Raw genomic sequence first — 14901 nt, 5'->3', positions numbered from 1 at the left:
GGGCTTCACCCTCTGCTCGCTGTGCTCACTTCTTTAGATAAAAAAATAATAATAAAATAAAATAAAATACTTAACAGAAGCTTTCGACACAGTGTGTGTGTGTCTCTTCCTTATCTATGAATACATAAATATGTTACATATGGAAATCAAGAATGGTACTGTGTGGTTGTTGGATAAACAAAGCGTGTGCACGAGGTTTATCTAGCATGTACACACTTAAGCAGAAGCTTATTTTACCACAGTAAAACAAGCTTCCGTTACATATTTTAGTATTTGTTGTATTGTCGCGTAACCCGAATCTCTCTTTTCCCATTGGCTGAATAAATATCACTAGGAGGAAAATTGTTTTAATGTATAGAAAGATAAAAAAATAAGTAATAAGTAAAAAATAATAACTAAAAATTAGTAAAAAAAATTTCATTATAAAGTTTTTATAGAATATTCCAAATTTTTATTGAGTTGTCATCCACCACACCATGCCGACTTTTTTTCTTGTTTGCTGATATTGACATTTCTGAAGCAGCCACGAATCGACATTTTGCTGCATCAAAGTGTGTTGGCGGTGGGCCTACAATTTTGAGAAACTGTTTTTGTTATCAACGAAGCTCTGGTTGGGCTGGCGATAAAATTCATTTGTGAAAATTCTCTTTCACTTTCACTCGATGAAATTGGTATCGTACTCAGAGCGTCCATCAAATGCTTCAATTCTTCCAAAACCATCTTTTCAATTAGGTATTCCTGAAATCCACGAATTGTATCTCTTTCATTTAACTGTGACCTCATTGACAATTTTCTAACTTCATTTTCACCAAATGCCAACAATTCATGTTTAGGTTTAATTCCTTCGTTGTCCTCATTTTTCTTCTCTTGTCATTGGTATTGTCACTAGTTCTTAAATTTGAATTTTTTCTTTTCTTTTCTTTTTTTTTTTTTTTTTAATTGTCCAAAATGTTGTTGTCATTTGGATATTCAGCTACTGCGACCATGTAAACAGAGAAAGGGAAAATTTACGGAAAAATAACACGCTTCTGCGAAACAACAGATGATTATTTGTCAGGGTAAAAGAAAATCACTCTACCCTAATTCTCGGAGGGGGTGCTTACAGTTGATTCACAGCAGTGTCCAATCTGAGGCCCGCGCACAAAATGAATTAAAACAGCATTTTAAATTTTGCTAATTGTCAAAAAATTTTCACATTAAATGTTTTGTTTAGTAAATGTAATCGTGTATTGTACTTAATAAAATTTTCGAATATTTTCAATTTCAGGTGTGTCATTATTTTTATTTATTCAGTTTAATATTCACGTTATATTCATCTTAAGCAGTGATCCTTTCAGGTTATAAAAATAGTAGGTAAACATGCGAAAAAATTTATGGAATATTACAGATTTCGCACGCCACTGGTAGTGAAGGCACCAGTACACCATACCATTGCATACTGTCTCAAAAAAAGCACTGTATATATATATATATATATATATATATATGTATGAAGGGTTTTTTTTTGTTAGTTGTTGGTGCATCGGCTTCTGTGGCCATAATGCACCTCCCCAGGTTTTTGCACTACTCTAATCCAAGCCCGAGGCGGGATTCTAACTCGCAACCTTTGCGTTGCCAGGCAGGCACTTTACCCGCCCGGCTAGCCCGGTCGGCTTTATGAGGGTAATAAAGTCATTGGTAAAGTTCAATGTGGGCACCATGAGTAGCTGGAACAATAGCAATATTCAATCTCCTGCTACATGCTGTGCTTCATTTCACGATCAATTTTACCAAAGGCTTCTGTGATCCATGCCTTCAGCTCCTGCAGTGTCGTTGGTAGTGGAGGGATGTCCTTCACATAACCCCACTAAAAGAAATCCATTGGCGTTGTATCAGGTGGACCTCGGAGGGCATTCCATATGGCCTCCACACCCAATCCAACACTGAGGAAGATGTTTGTTCAGGTATGACTTCACTTCATTATGAAAATGCAGAGGGGCACCGTTCTGCTGATAAATTGCATCTGTAATGTCCTCCTGCAGCTGTGGCATTAACCATTCACTGACTATGATCAAGTAGACAAACCCTGTCACTTTTGGTTTGATGAAGATGAACGGCCCATACAGCTTTTCTCGAGACATTGTGGCAAAAAACATACTTTCGTCGAAACTGTCGCTGCACTGTAACAACAGATTTTGTTGCATGAAATGATAACACACAGAATGCTTTCTCCGGCCCAGTTGCCATTTTGCCATTCTGACAAATGTAGCACTGCATAGCAGGTAGAATGCAGAACTGGCAGTCGAGTGCCAATTTAAAAAAAAACTTATTGAATTGATCTTTCAGCTGGTATGTGTTTCATGAGTGTAGCTTGAAGTAATTCTGAATAAAAAAATATCAAAATTAGAAACATCATTTATAGACACAAGCCTTGCATAATAATGCTACATTAAAACTATAAAATCTAACAATATATTAAAATTACATTTATTCTATGAATTTCTTTTTTCCATACAAATTGAAGAATTTTTAAATGGTACCTGAGTTTCAAAACAGAGATACTTAGAAATAGGTTAATGGTCTGAGCTGAAGTGCTGAGATATAGCCTGGTATGTGAGTACCTGTTGATATAATAAAAATTTCCATTAGTATAAATTTGTTGAGGATGTTGATACTTCTTGTAGGAGAAAAATTACTGGGTCTTAAAACTATGGAGTCAGAATGATTAAGAACCAAAACATTTGAACATTTTTGAAGTTGAATCAGGGATGTTAAAGTCATCAGAAGTAATAATCAAATTTGATTATATATCTTAGATAAAGTCCAAGTTAAAAATTCAGAGCAGTCTTCTTCAATATGGGGGGGAAGGTAGACACCTTCCTCCCAATCTGGTGGAAGATGTCTGTTTTTGTCACTCTAATTGTAGAGATTTTTTTAAATTGAGAAATATGATGCTTTCTTAGAAACAAAAATATTATTTAGTAGATGAAAAATGTACGAAGGGTTAATGGTTGAAGAAATTTCAAAAATCTTGATGAATGTGATATTTCAATTTGTGAAACAAGTAACATAAAAGTTAAAATTAGACTGAAAGTGATAGTGATGACATTGTTTTCCAGTCCCACTTATGAAGTAATGTGATTTAATTTAGGGACTGAATTGGAAAATCTTTGGGTGCAGCAGATCCTGAACCTTTAGGAAAGAAGGTGTTAAAGTATACAAAAAAAAAAAAAAAACACTTGAAATGTGCAACTTCAGTGGACAGAGGTGCAGCAGTTATATTAATAAATGAATAAACTCAAAGGACACCTATTATAGAAGTATATAATTGAATGAAAAGCACAGTTAACTTTGAATTAAATATGTCAAATCTAAAACAGTGTATTTTTTATGATATTATTAATTTAGTCATAAATTTAGGAATGTGATTTGCAAGCAATGGATTAAAAATTTAAACTGCTTTTCAGGCTAAATTACATGCTTGAAAATTTATGAATAGCCAACAGAGCTTGCAGTGAATTCATTTTGAAAAAGAAGTCATTGAAATGGTAAACAGAATTGCAGCTTTGTTGAATATCTTATGACATATAGTTGTGTCATTGAGACACAGATAAGTTTGTGATGAGTTTGATCCTAGAAAATATTGATAATTTTGGGACTGTAAAGAAGATATGCAACAGATTTTCTTAACCAAGCAATGTGTGTGAAGGGCATCAAACAAGAAAATACATTAACTGTATATGAACTTTTTTTGTTTATTTTTGTGTTTTTCAGTTAATGCTTTCAGCAAATGTTGACTTTTACTAAGTTTAAATCTTCTTGTCTTTTTATTCTTGTTTCTTGACATTTCATTTTATAACTATATTCATATATGAGTAAAATTACTTATAGTTAGAATAAACACCCATTTTTTTGTGGTTCAGGTGTTTCTAGGTTCATTTCTTCCTTGAAATGTATGAATGAAAATAGAAATAAGTTATGCTGTAAAACATACATAGAAAGCTTAAAAAAGAAAAAAAAAGTTACAGTTACTGTTACAGCTTTAGAAAAAAAAATTGGAATTTTGCTTTTTCTAGCTTACTGCCTTGATGGATAAGCTTGAAGAAAGAGATGAGGAACTGTTAACCTCACATAGGTAATGCCTCCAGATCAATAATTAGATTCAGTCTTTAAATAGTTTTCTTTACACTTTATATAGTTTTTTTTTTTCGGATAAGCTGTTATAGTAATTTATGTATTCCTTATATTTTTGACAATGAAATGCCAGTTATTAGTCAGACTAAGTACAGTAGAAAGTGAACTGCAAAAAAGAAAAAAAAGGGAAAAAAAACCTCATAAAAATTTTATTCTCTTCAGAAATGTATGGGATGTACCATAATTCTATAAATAACCTAAAACATTTATTCAGAGTGAACAGGCAAGAATGTTGTAATATGGTTATTTCAGAGCAGAATAGTTAACATTGCAAGCTTTATTTTCACTTAACAGCTAGTTTTTTTTTAGTTAACACTGTAGTGCTGTCCTCAGCATTAACCAGAACAACAGAATTTATGGATATTGTAAGAAGCAAATGTGTATAAAATTTGAATAAAATTCTTCAGCACTCCATTCAGTAGTGCATTTATACAAACTATGGAAATCCATTTAGTGGCCCAAATCAATTGCAAAAACAGGTTGCATATTCAGCATAAGAAAGCTAAGTGAAAGAATCGTGGAAGAAGTTTGCACTGCATTTTTGTGTGGTTAATGTTGAACTAGGATAATGTTTCTCTTGTGATAGTATGGAGAGTTCAGTGTAAACAAAATGATTTCACTGTTTTAAGTGTCAAGACAGTGATGGACCCCTAAATCTTGACTTCTCAGTAACCATTCTGAACTTTATTGATGAGGACCATTTGCACATGAACCCTAAAAGGGTACTCTTCACTTGTATGGTAAGGTTAATTGCCATGACCTAATCATCTACTGCTCAGAGAAAATCCACATCAAGTTATCAAACATGTTTTTGATAGCCCAGATATTAATGTGTTTATGTACTATTGCCAGAATGTGTTTGAACTTCATCAGATCTGGCTATAATCTTGGGGTAATGTATTCTATGTATGCTCTCTCTCTCTCTCTCTCTCTCTCTCTCTCTCTTCCCCCCCCCATATTGTGTGAACAAATCCATATGCTGCCATGTGACTCATTGTTAACCATGGTACTATTTTTCAGCTGTCACAATGAAAACGTTAATTCCAGTCCTTGAGAGGTAGTATCAGATTATAAAAAGAAACTTGATTCTTTTTTGTTAAGGTTGCTATAACTATTCTCAATAAGATGAGTTCCTGCTGTTCTACTAAAGGGATATGGTGAGATAGTATTAGTACCAGCTAATAATGCAAGGAAGCAAGCTTACACAGCAACAGCACAAAATTGTCTAATCTTTTCTTCAATTTATTAAAACTGCTGAATTCCAGAAGACCAGATGGATGTTTGTCACAACATCCATCTAAGAAACTAAACTATGGTGTGTGTCTAAGAAACAATAAGGATGCCATCAGCATTTAGTTCTCTTAATCAACATCTGTTCTACACCATCCTTTTTCGATTTAAATATCCTTGTGTGTGAGTGTGTGTGTGTGCGTGCGCGCGCGCCTGTCTAAGAAACAATAAGGATGCCATCAGCATTTAGTTCTCTTAATCCACTTAAAGCCATAAATGCTTCAATCAGGTCTCCTCACAGGTACTAAGGCACTGCAGTTTGCAGAACTGAAGTCTTTTTTAGTAAGAATACCCTTTTGTATCCCTGACTAATATTTTTGCTCTTCTCTGCACCCATTCCAACAGATTCACATCCTTCCAGAAATGAGGCTTTCAGATACAGAAAATCTACAGTGTGCCTTAGCCATTGCCTTATGTAATAGGATAATCATGACCTTATCCATGCTGGAAAAATTCCTCGAAAAATGTTAACAGACCCCCATGAGTTATCCGAACAGTTTGTGTGCACTGTTCTGAGAAATTCATGTTTGACTGTACAATAACCCCTAGTTTTTATTGTTCTCCACACTTGGGTGGTAATACCCAAATGTTATGTTCTCCTGAGATTACTGCTATTCCGTCAGTACTTTTCATATATAAATGTTAAACCTCAGGTCTTTTTCATTCTCTGTCACCCTGAGCATACTACCACCCAGTTGATGTGTTACTCTGAGGTTTCTGTTACCCATATGCAGTACTTTATATTTGTCAATGTTAAACTTCAGTAGCCCCTCTCCTCAACTTTTCTAGAAAATGTTGCAGTAGCGTACTGTTATTAGTATCATTAACAACCCTGCCAACCTTCGTATCGTCAACTTGGACATTAAACCTGATATACCTTCATCAACATCATTAATAAATACTGAAAACAACAATGGATGCAACACTGACCCCTGGGGGATGGTGTTGGGTTCATTGTTGTTGTTGTTTTCTAGGTCCACTATAACATTGGTCCACGAAGAGTAGTTGCACCTCTCTGCTCCATTGATTACCACTCTCAGTCTTCTCCCACTCATCCATCCCTTTATCCATAGCAACAATTTGCCCTTAATGCCATACTGATGCCACTGCTCTAATTTGTGCAGTAGTCTTTCATGTGCAACAGTATCTAAAGCTTTCCTAAAATCGAAGTATATGTTAATCAAAATTATTTTTTGCATCTGGTTCCTTTGTGATCACATTATAGTATAGGACCTCCATATCCCTGCTAGAAAAATTCCTGTATATCATTGACAAGACACTATGAGCTACTCTTGCAGACTGTCTACACTGCTCACAAAACTTCATATCTGCCTGCACAATTACCCCCAGGTCCTTTTCATTCTCTACCACTGTCATTGTAGTACCACAGTTGATATGTTACTCTGGGGTTACTGCTTCTCATATGCAGTATTTTATATTTGTCAATGTTAAACTTCAGTTGCCACCTCTCAGCCCACCTGCTCAACTTTTCTAGATCCCGTTGCAGCAGCATACTGTCATTAACAACCCTACTGACCTTTGTATCATCTGCACACTTGGACATTAATCTTGATATACCATCATTAATAAATACAGAAAACAACAATGGACCCAACACTGAACCCTGGGAGACTCCACTAATAACATTAGTCCACAAAGGGCAGTGTCCATTTATTACCACTTTGTCTTCTCCCACTCAACCATCCCTTTATCCATAGCGGCAATTTGCCTCCAGTGCTACACTGCTCCAATTTGTGCAGCAGTCTTCCATGTGCAACAGTATCAAAACCCTTTCTAAGATCCAAATATATGGTATCAAAATTATTCTTGCATTCAGTTCCTTTGTGACCACATCATAGTGACCAGTCAAATTGGTCAGACAAGACTTCCCCTCAACGAACTGATGCTGTGTCTGAGTTATAACTGAAGTCTTGTCTAGATGATCCCACAATGCTTCTTAACCAGTGCCTCCATTAATTTCCCTGGAACAGAAGTTAAACTAACAGGTCTGTAATTACCTGTGTTGCCCTTTGATCCTCCTTTAAGGATTGGGTTCACATTTGCACATCTCCAGTCCATCGGTACCTCCCCTGAGTCCAAGGAAGCTCTCATAATTATGGCTGAGGGTCGGCTTACTTTCTTTGCTACCTCTTTTAATATAATTGGATAGATTCATTCCACCCCAATGGCCTTTCTCATGTTTATCTTCAACAATTTCTCCTCCACTTTACTCTCAGTTATTACAAGATTATCTAGCTTACTGCCAGAGTTTAATACACTTCTGGCATTCCTTTCCCTGAATAACTCCTCGTGTGTGAATGTAGATGCAAAATCATTTAGTTTGATAACTATCTGAGCAGGATCATCAACAGTTGAACGATCAATATCAAGTGGACCAATCTGATTTGTCCCCTTCCTTCTAGAGTTTACATGACTAAAGACTCTCTGCTGTTTTTTTTTACATCCTTTGCGAACGTTATCTCATAATCTGCCTTTGCCTGCTTAACCTCCTTTGTGACTTGGTTAGAGACCAGCTTATATCTATCATAGGTTTCTGTGTCACCTGTTAATTTATATGTATCCTATGCATTGTTCTTCTCTGCCTCATGTCTAATTAGTTCATCTAACATCCATTTAGTCCTGAATCTTGAACAGTATTTCTTGGTTTGAAAAGCGTAGTAGCTTCCAAGATTAATTCTTTGAATGCTGCCCATTTTGAATTTGCTGTTGGTAACATCATCAGTTGGCCCCACCGTATAGAATTTAAATACTGTCTCGACCACTCTAGTCACCTTTAAGAAAGCAAAAACCCTTCCCTTTACCCCTGATGGTAGTTACTTCTTTGAGTAAATCCCACTTCAGCATACAGCAGGCCCCCGTTATAATGTGGTTCGCTTTACACTGATTCGTTATAACCCTGTTCTTATATTATAAACCGTATCTGACTATAACGCTGTCACAGATAACAATAATCCTCTTTTACAGATTGCATTTTTGGCATATTTAACGAAATTGTTTCATTTGATGGAGTCGATAGCTTAAAAATGAATAGCAAAACAGCATTAAAACGTTTCCCACGCTCGGTGAAATTTTCTCGCACACTAATTTAATTGCAGTACAGTGATACTGTACTGCAATTAGTAGTTCCGATAATTAATATGTAGTTCCGAGATCAACATTTAAAAAAATTATCAAGTATATTGCTTGTAATATTTGCGTTATATGCATTTATCCGAATTCTAGTCATCACTCAGTACAGTATTAGACATCATGCATAACAGACAGTTTACTTGAACATTGTATCGTAATTAATGCAACCAACCCAGTTACATTTTCGAAGAGTTAATAATGGCCGATAAGAATGAAAAAGCAACAACATCTGGGCGCAGTACGAAGACTATAAATGTAAGAAAAAGACTAAATTTGAAAATTAAATTAGACGTTTTGAAGCGAATCGATTCCTGTCAACAACAAGCTCATGTGTGCTATAATTTAGGACTTGCAACTTTAACTGTAAAACAATTATAAAAAAATAAAGAATTAATTTTAGCAGCGGGAAAGATAGCTGTTCCACTGCAAGCAACTAGGACTAGGCCGGCTGTTAGGATTGAAATGGAAAGACTAACTAATTTTATTGAAGATAATATTCCAATGCTGAATTCAGTTAAGTTAAATATTAAAAAAAAAAAAAAAGAAAAAGAAAAAGAAAAAAGAGATTAGCCAGTATGATGATCTGAAGAAAACTCGCCTTAAAAGAAAAAAAAAAAAAAAAAAAATTTGGAACCATTTAAAACTGGTAAGGGCTCGTTGAATAGATTTAAAATCCAGGGAGAAGCCGGAAGTGCAGATCAAGGAGCCGAAACTTTCAAAAAAAAAAAGAACTAGTTAAAATTATTGAAGAGGGGTATTATGTATTATACTTCTCAACAAGTGTTTAACATAGATGAAGCAGGACCTTTGTGGAAACGAATGCCTAAAAGAAGTTTCATATTGAAAGAAGAAGAAACATGCCAGGTTTCAAAGCGGCGAAGGATCGGTTGACTTTATTGTTGCGTACTAACACTGCGAGGGATTTAAAATTAATACCCCTTTTAGTTTATTTGGAAGAGGGCCAAAGTTAAATTCATCAATTAAATTAAATCAATTAAATTCATTATTTTAATCGGAATTTTAAGTTACGTAATACGTAAGTAGTTACCACATAATTATATACGTATGTAATGCAGAAAATTTTATATGTACAATTATTTGAATATTAAATATTTTGACCGACATTTGTGCATCTTTTCACCTACCATTTATTATTGATTAGGAAATACTCAATGGCACCGACCGCAACTCACAAATACATATGTTACCTCATGGGAATGCGGCGCTCGCTTAGCACAGATTCACTTAGCGCTCTGTTTTTCCGGAACGAATTATCAGCATTAAGCGGGGTCACCTGTACTGTGATCACCACCACCACCTAGTGCTTCCTTTATCTGCAGATTCTTAATGCATGAAGAATCACTACTGATAATCATAATCAGATCAAGAGTGTTACTCCCTCTAGTTGCCTACCGAACATGCTGCTGTTGAAAAAAATCATCCAATAAATCTACAAAAGCCTTGCTAGTGTGTGAGTGACCAACCACAAATTCCAGTCAATATCTGGGAAATTAAAATCCCATTATAAGGCACTCTGATTTACTGACTCACTCTATTTCTCTGTACAGTTTTTTATTATACTCATCCGAGTCATTAGGCTTATAACACACTCCTACTCTCAATTTTGCTTTCCCAGTGCTGAAGCCACATCAAACTGACTCGACACTGCACTGCACTGTTCAACCATGTCGACTGGCTGTACTTCCTTGGATTTTATGTGTTTCTTAACCAATAGCATAACCTTCCTCCCTTCCTATCCTCCCTATACACTTTGTACTCCCCAAATTCCATTTCTGTATTTCTTATATCTGTGTGACACCGTGTCTTTGTTATCCCAACAATATTTGCCTTTGATGGTTAGATGACCAACACCTGAAATTCGTCAAATTTATTTAACAAACTCCTAGCATTGATGTACACGCGGTAAAATTTACTGACTAGTAAATTTTACTGTTCCTATTCTTAGCTACCCTAACATGGCCCATGTATTTACTTGTTCCACAGTGACTCTCAGCACTCTCTGGAATCCCCTGCACATTGTTTTCCAGGCTGATGCTCATTCCAATAGAAGCAGTGTAAGAATCACTTTCACTTCTGCCTACGGCTACTGTTAATCTATTAGTTCGTGTATCCTTCCCCCAAGCTAGCAGTTTTCCATCCCACCTATCTCTGCCTTGATAGCATCAGCAAATAATCTTGCACCCTTTCTATTTAAGTGTATCCCATCTCTGTAGAAGCAGTCTCTTCTGTTAACAAGCACAGACCAGGGTAAGAAAAATTCTACCCCTTGAGCCTAGCACAATCTATCATACACTCCCTCCTATCGTGTTTGGTCAGAATTGCAGATGCTTTCAAATTCAACCCTAATTCACGGCTTTTTTTTTTTTTTTCAACGTTGATGTGTACTACCAGTCTCCTACTCTTGATATCATTAGTGCCAACATGTACGATAATATCACCTTTTGTGCCCTTAAAAGATATCTGCTCTACAACATCATCAACCTTTTCCCCTTGCAGACATACCCTGGTCCTGTTCCACCTATCCTTTTTGCACAATATGTTCCCCATTTCCTTGACAGTAGAGTCACCTTTGGGACCAGTGAATTCTGCCATGAGGGTTGCTGCTGTGTTGCATGATGTTCAAGTGCAAGCTCTGGCATTGATGTGGGCAGCTGAGAGCTTGATGGGCCCCTCAATTTAAATCCTTCGAGGGCATTCACCCTGTTCTTCAAGCTCTCATATAGGCCCATAACAATGCTGAGTTGTCGCCTGATTTCCTCACACTCCTTACATCGCGTGCACACACAAAGACATTCCCTTTATCAATATCATGTTCCATTCCTGATTGCTCCACAAACCAAACAATCAGTGCATTTCAAAAGCTGTGATTCAGAGGACAATCCCCCCCCCCCTCAGTTCTCCTCTGAGCCACAGCACTTCCATTTTGAGCCTTTTGCTTTGCTGCTCTGGTCTGAGTCATGATTTCGATTCAATTTCAAATAAAATTTCAATTTTAGTACAAAATTATAACCCTAAACTTGTATCCCAACACAGTTATAACACTATATATCTATATATATTTTTCAGTATCGAGTATTATCTTTGAGTTAAGTTATATGACTTCTGTATCTCCTTTCAAGTTATATGTATTAATTTATAATGTTACCTTTGTAAAATCTAGGTCATTATATGTATTTAGTTAAAAAAGTACAATTTAATTGACAATGAAATTTAATAAGACTAGTAAATTTTACTGATTAATCGATACTACTATACTATACTATGCTAACATATATTTAATACGGGGCTACGTGTTTTGCTATCTAGTCTTACATTAAACTTTACACTATCTAGTTCAGGATATATGTTGTATCGTATAACAATGGCTTTAAGTTATGAATGGTAAATCTACTGACACTAAGTATTAATTAACTTTCAAAATTGCGCTATCTAAATTCAAAATAAACCATGGAGCTTGACTAGATCTGTAAGCTACTTATAGAAAATAATTTAATATAACAATTAAGTCAGTAAAATAATAAGAAGAGTTTACCTCAATATAGTGCGTAGAACACTACGAACACTATATTGAGGTAAACTCCTCTTATTATTTTACTAATATTATTATCAATGTAAAACATACTAACAATTAAGTCAATAAAACAGCTAAATATAATTAAAAACTTAGCATTTGCGGGAGCTGCAGAAACTTGTCCAACACATGGATTAGAGACCCTTACCGATACTTGTATCGGTAAGGGTCTCTAAAACCTTCAAAATCGCTATCAAAGTTCAAATTAAACTAAGTATCGTTACTAGGAATATAAAACTACTTCTTTCTAGAAAATAAATTAATATGCCAATTTAAGTCAATAAAAAAGCAAAAAATTAAGAAAAACTTCTCTATTAGCTGGAGCCCTAAAAACTTCGCCTGTTAATGTTTTATGCAAAATAATTCTGTTATGTTTGTATTACAGTATTATCTACGTTTCCCTTTGGTTTTCCTAAATTATCCTATAAATCATTTTATTAATGGACATTACTTTATTTGGTAACAAAAATAAAATTATGTTTATGTTTTCCTTTATTTGATGCTTTCATTTCTCTTTTAACGTATGGGCTTTTCTCACGGTTCTCTAAATTCCTCTTAATTTCTTTTAGTTGATTCATTACATATTCTGTGATTGATATATGCTGTACTGAAATACCAGGACCTCACCTCATTGGAGACAGTTATGCTCCTGGTACATCTGAGTACCATTAGCATATGCTTTGTGCCATATTAGCAATAGCATTAGCAAAGGCACATGATGCAAGAAAGCAAGCTTATATAGCATCAGCCAAAAAAAAAAAAAAAAACACCCTTATTTTACCTATCCACTCGCTCCAAATGTTTGTCAAGTTCTGCCTTGAATCTATTTAAGCTATCAACTTCTACAACAACAGATGGAAGTTTGTTCCAGCGATCAACCACCCTCTGGCTAAAGGCTAACTTAAGATAGATGTTACCACATCTATCCTACAACTGTCTTTCCTCAATTTGAATGTATGCCCTCTCAGGTGATTATTCTGAGCAAGAGGAAGAATCCCATCAGCATTGAGCATGCTCAAACAATTCAAGGCTTTATACACCTCAGTCAGATCACCTCGCCGGTGCCTAGTCTTTAGACATTGTAATTTGCAAAACTTAAGCCTTTCTTCGTAAGAGCAACCCTTTGTTCCATTCACCAATCTTGTTGCCCTTCTCTATACTTGTTCCAACAGCTCTACATCCTTCTTAAAATGAGGCCTCCAGACCTGTATACAGTACTCAAGGTGTGGCCCGACCATTGCCTTATATAAGGGGATAATCACCTCCTTATCCCTGCTAGAAAAATTCCTGTATATCATTGACAAGACACCATGAGCTTCTCTTGCAGACCATCTGCCCAAATCTTTATGCTTTTGTATTCTAATTTTTATTCCCCCATGAGTATTTAGAGTATTCAAGAATGATTGAGGTACTATTGCTATCTTGTTTCTTCCCTCACTATGCATTATTTAACGTTGGCTTAAAACTTATCCCCTCCCCTTATAACACCTCCCCCCATTATATATATATATATATATATATATATATATATATATATATATTATTCTTTAGTAATATGATAATTTATGTTGTATTTAACTTTTAATATACTTTTATAGTGGTTTTCCTTAAATTATTTCTAGATTTTTCTGTTGTCCCAGTAGCTGTTTTAGCAATGCCCGGGTATGAACAGAGTACATATTATTATTTTATCTTTCTATTGTGGTTTATTGTGTTTATTTTCTTAATTACGGGTGTTTTCTACTCATAGGTATTATGGTTAATACATTACTGGTCTTTAAGCTAGCCTAAACTCGGTTATCTTAAATGCCCAGGGCCTATTCATTTATTATTTTTCAACTTGTTACGTATTGCTAAAGAAATTGTCATATTAATTATAGATGAAAAACTGTAGCAATACTACTTTATGACAAAATGATAAAATATTAAACATTTTTATACATTTATTGTATTACATCTTTATACATATTTGTATTACATCACATGGTCGTCAATCCCCTACTTCATCGGGGGCTTTGAGCGGATTGACGGTCCATTCGATGTAATGCATTACTTACTTACCCGTTTCTGTTTGTATCTATCACAGCTTTGCTATTTTATCCGATACTGAATTCTAAGTTTCTTTTAAATTCCCATTTTTGTCCCTTTCCCATTGCTATTAGTTAAATAGGTATTATTTATTATAAATTTATTATGAACCGAATTAATATCCCATAATTTCTACAGCAACTGTGATAGAATACACAAAGCCCAACGGGTGAGTTTTTTAAAAAATTACAATAACTTTACTTACTTGATGTGTATAAGTGGAGGTCGTAGTGTCGAATCAGGAAAGTTTCCCATCCTACTTGATGTGTTTCGGTGGAGGTCGTCGAGTCGAAAAAGGAATGTTTCGCACCCTTAACTTGTTTTATAGATGGCTATTTTTATGGCTTTGTCGCTTTAGCGTTTCCCTGTGTTCCGATGGTGTTTTGGCGGAAGTCCCCGAACTTCAGGCCAAGGTCTATTATGGTGGTTTTGTGGCAGGTTAAATGAATTTATTTAGTTGTGTATTTACAATATTTTTACATTTATTTTATGTTTCACCTCGGACAGTGCCGGTACCCGCTTTTCCAAGGCGTAACAGCACTTGTTTGTCCAGAGGCAAAACTATATACATATATACAGCCTCTTACTATGGGAGAGGGGGGGGGGTT

At 35.3% G+C, this 14901-nt stretch overlaps 1 protein-coding gene across 1 annotated transcript in view; it reads left to right on the top strand.

Annotated features, from left to right (window-relative positions):
• LOC150083056 (leucine-rich repeat-containing protein 45-like) overlaps positions 1-14901 on the top strand; it is a 290375-nt gene that overhangs the window by 196510 nt on the left and 78964 nt on the right. The window contains exon 10 of the mRNA XM_090378378.1: positions 4056-4114. Coding sequence (XP_090234504.1) covers positions 4056-4114 — 59 coding nt within the window. The remainder of the gene's footprint in view (positions 1-4055; positions 4115-14901) is intronic.

This window comes from Mastigoproctus giganteus, chromosome 7 (assembly GCF_048544385.1).
Source record: "Mastigoproctus giganteus isolate SK-2022 chromosome 7, ASM4854438v1, whole genome shotgun sequence".
NCBI classification, from domain to species: Eukaryota; Metazoa; Arthropoda; class Arachnida; order Uropygi; family Thelyphonidae; genus Mastigoproctus; species Mastigoproctus giganteus.
This window is presented reverse-complemented; position numbering and strand designations above follow the sequence as displayed.